This window comes from Mizuhopecten yessoensis, unplaced genomic scaffold, assembly GCF_002113885.1.
Source record: "Mizuhopecten yessoensis strain PY_sf001 unplaced genomic scaffold, ASM211388v2 scaffold716117, whole genome shotgun sequence".
Taxonomy (NCBI): Eukaryota; Metazoa; Mollusca; class Bivalvia; order Pectinida; family Pectinidae; genus Mizuhopecten; species Mizuhopecten yessoensis.
The window spans coordinates 102,477-108,845 of record NW_018479956.1 but is presented as its reverse complement, the minus strand read 5'-3'; the positions used below and the strand labels follow the sequence as shown (position 1 = coordinate 108,845).

The 6,369-nt window shown below is 35.0% G+C and overlaps 1 protein-coding gene and 1 long non-coding RNA gene across 2 annotated transcripts in view; one reads left to right on the top strand and one right to left on the bottom strand.

The window, feature by feature from the left end:
* Positions 1-1,114: 1,114 nt before the first annotated feature.
* LOC110441752 (epididymal secretory protein E1-like) lies at positions 1,115-5,935 on the bottom strand. Its single transcript, XM_021484996.1, has 4 exons — positions 5,829-5,935; positions 3,379-3,486; positions 1,670-1,842; positions 1,115-1,270 (listed from the first exon to the last, which is right to left on the bottom strand). Exons 1-4 carry the CDS (start codon positions 5,902-5,904, stop codon positions 1,181-1,183), a joined length of 447 nt encoding a protein of 148 aa, XP_021340671.1. The 5' UTR covers positions 5,905-5,935; the 3' UTR covers positions 1,115-1,180.
* A 153-nt stretch (positions 5,936-6,088) lies between these two features.
* LOC110441748 overlaps positions 6,089-6,369 on the top strand; it is a 3,642-nt gene continuing 3,361 nt past the window's right edge. The window contains exon 1 of the long non-coding RNA XR_002461912.1: positions 6,089-6,164. This is a non-coding gene — a long non-coding RNA (uncharacterized LOC110441748). The remainder of the gene's footprint in view (positions 6,165-6,369) is intronic.

Genomic DNA, 6,369 nt, shown 5'->3' with positions numbered 1-6,369 from the left:
TATTATATATGTAATATATAATTCTTTGAACAACCTTTTTTGATAGAATAAACCAGAGACATATATTGGAACCTCGGCCTGGCAATTTATAAATATATATAATTTAGTCCGATCCTGCCCCGTTCCTGTAATTGCAATTCTTTTATCAAATATATCTTATACCCGATAAAAAAAAAACATGATACTAGAAATGTAGGTATCATAAGTAATATTGACATAAATGTATTTATATAATTCAGTCCGATTCTGCCCCGATCATGTAATTGCATGATAAAAGGATAATTAAAAATATACAATAAATATATATAAATAAGTCCGATCCTCCCCCGTTTCTGTCCGTTCCTGTAAATCGTCGCCCGTTTCTGTCCGTTCCTGTAAATCGTCGCCCGTTCCTGCCCGATCCATATCAATACAATACTCTTAATTCCTTGCAATTCTTTTATCAAATATATCTTATACCCGATAAAAAAAATATATGATACTATAAATGTAGGTATCATAAGTAAAATCGTCATAAATGTATATATATAATTTAGCCCGATTCTGCCCCGATCATGTAATTGCAATCCTTTTATCAAATATATCTTATACCCGATAATGATACTTAAATGTATCTAATATATATATTCATTAATGTATATAATTATTAATAGATTGCTGCCCGTTCCTGTCCGTTTCTGTCCGTTTCTGCCCGTTCCTGCCCGTTTCTGCCCATTTCTGCCCGTTTCTGCCCGTTCCTGCCCGTTCCTGTAAATCGTCGAATCCGTATAATATGGGAATTGGAAGTCAGATTTGGTTACCTAATTGGCATTATAGATTTACAGGAAAATGCACTGCAGCTTTGAAGGGATAAAACTCTGGTAAAGATAACAGATTTATGTGTAAGGTAGAATAAATCATTAAAATTACAATTTGTTTTTGAAACAGCAGTGTCATAAACAATTAGGTTCCAATGTGTAAGTAGGTCGCAAGTTTTTCTCCAGGTACTCCGGTTTTCCCCCCATCCCCAAAATCTGGTACGTTCTTAAATAGCACCAACAAACCAAACTAACTAATTGAGTACGTCATGTAAACATTCATTGATAATATGCAAATGACAACAAAAACGTATAAATTTGTTTATAAAATGTAATATAAAGAAACATATGTATATAACAAGGATATTTTGAGTTGTCCCCCTCTAACTGCTGGTGATGATGGCTGGAAATACTATGCACAGAAATTCATGTTTTTTATCGTCGAGGATAGCCATTTTGACGACAAGTGTGATCTGAAAAAAATACAACACTCAAGGTAACATACACACATGTATTACATATATTACATATTAATACAGAAAAATATTTTGGAAAACATTTTGTAATTTATATAGAAGAAATATATCAGAATATGTTTCATTCACATCTGGGTATTTACAGATGGTTTTAAATACAATGTTTTATTCCTTTTGTTGTAGTTACAGATATGTTTACATTCAAATGATACTTTCACAAGACACGCAGATGTTGTAAAATGGTATCATCTCCATTAACTTGATATCACAATTAATCCCAGGAGACAATGGAGTGATATTGTACCTTAGTCTGAAACAATTACAATGTCTCCCGTTTAGTACCGGACGTTTTCTTAATAGGTACGTTCCATATCTTTAATGTAACTAAGAAACTACCTCTGGGTAGGCTGGTGCAACAAAGATGCTGTTCTTGTACTGTGACTGAGATCCGGACTTGATGGGACAGTCTAGATTTTTACTGGCACAACAATCCTCCTCTGTTGGAAACTTGATCGGAACGCCGTCAATAATACCATATATGGAGTTAGTTGGATGGGTCACGTCTTCAGCTGTAAACGGACCAAATGATAACTCAACATGATAAACATACTGGGATTTTGTTGCAATAAACCTGAATGTGATGACATAGTGCTGTGCGGCTTTCATTTCATTCGAGTGACCTATTTATTGAAATGATGGCGTTTTTGCCGTGAATGATATAACTTATTTGCATTGTAGTCTATTGACATGGTAGCTGTGTTTATTTATTTTTATTTATTATTTCAGTTCAACAGACCAGGGGGTCCAGTTACAGAATTGATAACAATAATATAGTAAAATATCACAGATAAATAGATACATGTACTTTATAAGGTACTGGTATTGTACGATGAAAAACTGTAAAAGTGCAGAGGACCGTAAACATTTTCATGGAGCAAAATATCAATTCTTTCTACAAGATATGAACAGCCAAATAGCCCAGATCTAACACAAGGTTACTTATATACAGTGTAGTTTATTTAGACGGTGGCGTTTGTGCCATTTACTAGATGACATACTGACAGTGTAGTTTAATTGAGACGATGGTGTTTGTGCCGTGGACTCGATGACTTATTTACAGCATATTTTACTAAAATAATGGCGTTGATGTCATGGACATGATGACATACTGACAGTGTAGTGTTATTGAGACGGTGGCGTTTGTACCGTGGACCAAATGACTTACTTGCAGTGTAGTTTATTGTGATGTTGGCGTTTATGCCATGGACTAGATGATTAACCAGCATTGTAGTTTATTGAGACGGCAGCGTTTGTATCGTGGACTGAATGACCTACTTGCAGTGTAGTTTATTGAGATAAAGACGTTGATGCCGTGGACAAGATGACATACTGACGGTGTAGTTTTATTGAGGCGGTGGCGGTTTTTTTTGCCGTGGACTCAATGACTTACTTGTAGAGTAGTTAATTGAGACGGCGGCGTTTGTGTCATGGACTAGATGCCTTACTTGCCAGTAGTTTTATTGAGACGGTGGCGATATGCCATTGACACTATGACTTCCTTGCAGTGTAGTTTATTTAAGTGTTGGCATTTGTGCCGTGGACTAGATGACTTACTTGCAGTGTAGTTTATTTAAGTGTTGGCGTGTGTGCCGTGGACTAGATGATTTACTTGCAGTATATTTTATTGACACGGTCGCGTTTGTGCGACTAAATTACTTACTTGCGGTATAGTTTACTGAGACGGTGGCGTTTGTGCCGTGGACTAAATAACTTACTTGCAGTATAGTTTACTGAGACGGTGGCGTTTGTGCCGTGGACTAAACTACTTACTTGCAGTATATTTTATTGACACGGTCGCGTTTGTGCCGTGGACTATATTACTTACTTGCAGTGTAGTTTATTTAAGTGTTGGCGTGTGTGCCGTGGACTAGATGATTTACTTGCGGTATAGTTTACTGAGACGGTGGCGTTTGTGCCGTGGACTAAATAACTTACTTGCAGTATAGTTTACTGAGACGGTGGCGTTTGTGCCGTGGACTAAATTACTTACTTGCAGTATATTTTATTGACACGGTCGCGTTTGTGCCGTGGACTATATTACTTACTTGCGGTATAGTTTACTGAGACGGTGGCGTTTGTGCCGTGGACTAGATGACAAGGCTCTGCCGTACATCCTGAAACGTCTACCGACTGTATCGTGGCACCGGTGGATCCTGTAATGGAGACAAACTAGGTTTTATGTAAAGATTAACCACTAGAAAATGCGAAATCAGGAGGCAAATATTTACATGATGATGTAAGACAGTAGCGTGTAAAGGGGTCATATGGTTTACTGATCGTTCTCTCCCGTCTTTGAGTATTGCAGAGTTATCTTCTCTTGTGAGCAGGTATTGATTGTTACGTCATTGGTGTGTGTGAGAAAATTACGTCATTTTCTCAAACATTGATGACGTTACTCCCACAAACAAATGACGTAACAATCAATACCTACTCACAAGTGCAGATAACTCTGCAATACGCAAAGACGGAATACCACTCTTTCATTAACACATTTTATTGTTATTATTGATTTGATTTGCATAAGATGAAGAGGCAACCGTAACATCATTTTGCGTACTTTTAAACCTCCTAAACAGAAGATAAATACTTAATATTAACAGGGAGAAACAAAAAAAGATAGAAATAACATTTCGGAATGTCATTAACTCTAATTTAAAAAGGTTTAATTTAATCTACAGGAGTATATTCCGTCTTTGTATATTGCAGAGTTATCTTCCCTTGATAACATGTATTGATTGTTACGTCACTTGTTTAAGAGAGTAACGTCATCAATTTTTGAGAAAACGACATACTTTTCTCACACAAACCAATGACGTAACAATCAATACCTGCTCCCAAGAGAAGATAACCCCGCATTACGCAAAGACGGAATAGCTTATGATAATGAAAAATGGCTAAAGCGTTCACGCTGATTTTTTAAGAATACAAATGTTTTGACATTGGTCTTTAATCTTTAAAAAGAACGATGTTTTTATATAACAAATAAAAGTGTAAAGATGTTCGTAGGCATTAAACCTCCCGATGGATCGATTTTAAAAGGACGAGCTCCATCAGAAAAGATTTGTCTACGATTTCAAAATAAATGTTTGTATTGTTTTAAAATATGCAACGACATTTGTCTAGTTAGTCATTTATAAAAATCCAGCATATGTGATATATACAAAGCATGGAATGAAAATTTATCATCACAAAGAATCATATTTTAACGTTTTAACGTTTTTAAGCATTCACAAACCTTGAAATACCAGTATATAATTTATCATATAAAGATAGTATATTAATAGATAATATAAGGACATTTAAACTTAAGATGCACTACAAAGAAACAAAATGTGCATGTGCAACAAGTTAACAATCGTAAAAACATGTTACAATTAATGGCCGAGTCACCAAAGTGTCCTTAAATATAAAACAAATGTCAAAATGAATAAAGTAATAAGGGTGTAATTTTTAGCTTCGTGTGAATTCTTGGAATGAGCAAAAACGAAAGTATCAATTGTAGAACTCAAACTTTCATTGCTATAGCCTTTCAAAAACGAGGTCGGACCAATGACCAGGTTTACCCTATTTTGGGGGTAGATTGTGCAGAGTAGATCGGTGACATTCATCCAATAAGTCTTTCATCCAATGGTTGTCAGTGTGTAGAATACATGTAGTAAGGGAATACCGCGTATTTTGAAGAGGTACGACCTATATATTGATACAATTTTTCCAATAAATTAAAACGGGGAAAAGGCGAAAGTTAAATTAATACCGTTCTTCTTTAAAAAAAAAAAAAAGAGAGAGAAAGCACAATATACAAATGGAAAGTATGTATGTTATTACACAATGATTTATATAGTTTTACATAACTGCACTAAATCAGTAATTCATTCTTCGTGGCAAATAGATGGTGCATTCCTTCAGTATCTTACAAATCTATCTAACAAAGAACAAGTGTGTGTCATCACAGACATCATATTGATACACAAAGCCTCTGTCTCAGTTAAATGGATTAGGATGAAAAGCGACTGTATCAGTGACGTTTAACGTGTATCAACACCCTTTATATACTGTTGGTTTAGCACACATTTGACTTGGAGGTCAATGAGATTGTATTATATACAGAGGATATATTAAATTAAAGAACTATCTGTGCGGAAGCTATCAATGATATATCTTATTAAAATAATAATGATCGTTGGTTATTAGTAAAGACTTTTTTTGAAAGAAAAGCCAAATAATATAAAAAGTTCTATTTTGTCTAGATATTCTTGTCTGCTTACATTAGTGTTTGCGTACGGAATTTGTATTATATATGTGAAATATAAACCAACTATAATGTGTTTTTCTTTGAAATGTAATAGCTTATGATGAAAACATTTATTTTTTTTGTTTAAAGTATAACTTTAATTAATGGAGAACATAATTTAGGACTGGACATATTTTCGTATTATCAACTTGACGAAATGATTGCTAACAAAAATAGTAGATATGTATAAAGGTCACTACTTACCACAGTCTTTGAATGTTATAGGGTTTGCCAGGGCTGTGACTAACAGAGCCGAGAGGACTACCACTGTGTACTTCATCTTGCTGCCTTTGGACGCTTTGGCCCGGTGATCTGGTCATTTATATACAGTAGTTCGACCTTCAGATCTACTCGGCCCACATCAATATGTAATCACCTCATCCCGCTATATAATATCGTACGACAGCGTGTAACCTGTACGGTATGATGATTATTTGATTAAAAGATTAATATATTTGACATAAAGATAGGTTGGTGATGGACGAAGTGTAATACTTAATGCCTTTATTACGATGCAGTGAAATTCGGGCGTGCAGTTAAGTAAGTTTACGAATGCTTCTTAAATATTATGATATTGAGGAACAGGAACCAGTCAAAATTGTTATTTAAAAAAAAAAAACCCACTTCCTGACGAATATCAGGTGAAATCCACACTAATGGACAGAGTATGTCTGATGTCGTCCTATAAAAAAACAATTCTAATAAAATATCTTACAGTAACATACAGCTGACGGTGGCGGGGGGG

Excerpts from the sequence above, each read along its gene's own strand:
- LOC110441752 (XM_021484996.1), bottom strand. The coding sequence starts at position 5,904 with ATGAAGTACACAGTGGTAGTCCTCTCGGCTCTGTTAGTCACAGCCCTG. Across the intron at positions 3,487-5,828 it reads TATAACATTCAAAGACTGTG|GATCCACCGGTGCCACGATA; the intron begins GTAAGTAGTGAC and ends TCTCCATTACAG. Across the intron at positions 1,271-1,669 it reads TTGCACCAGCCTACCCAGAG|ATCACACTTGTCGTCAAAAT; the intron begins GTAGTTTCTTAG and ends TATTTTTTTCAG.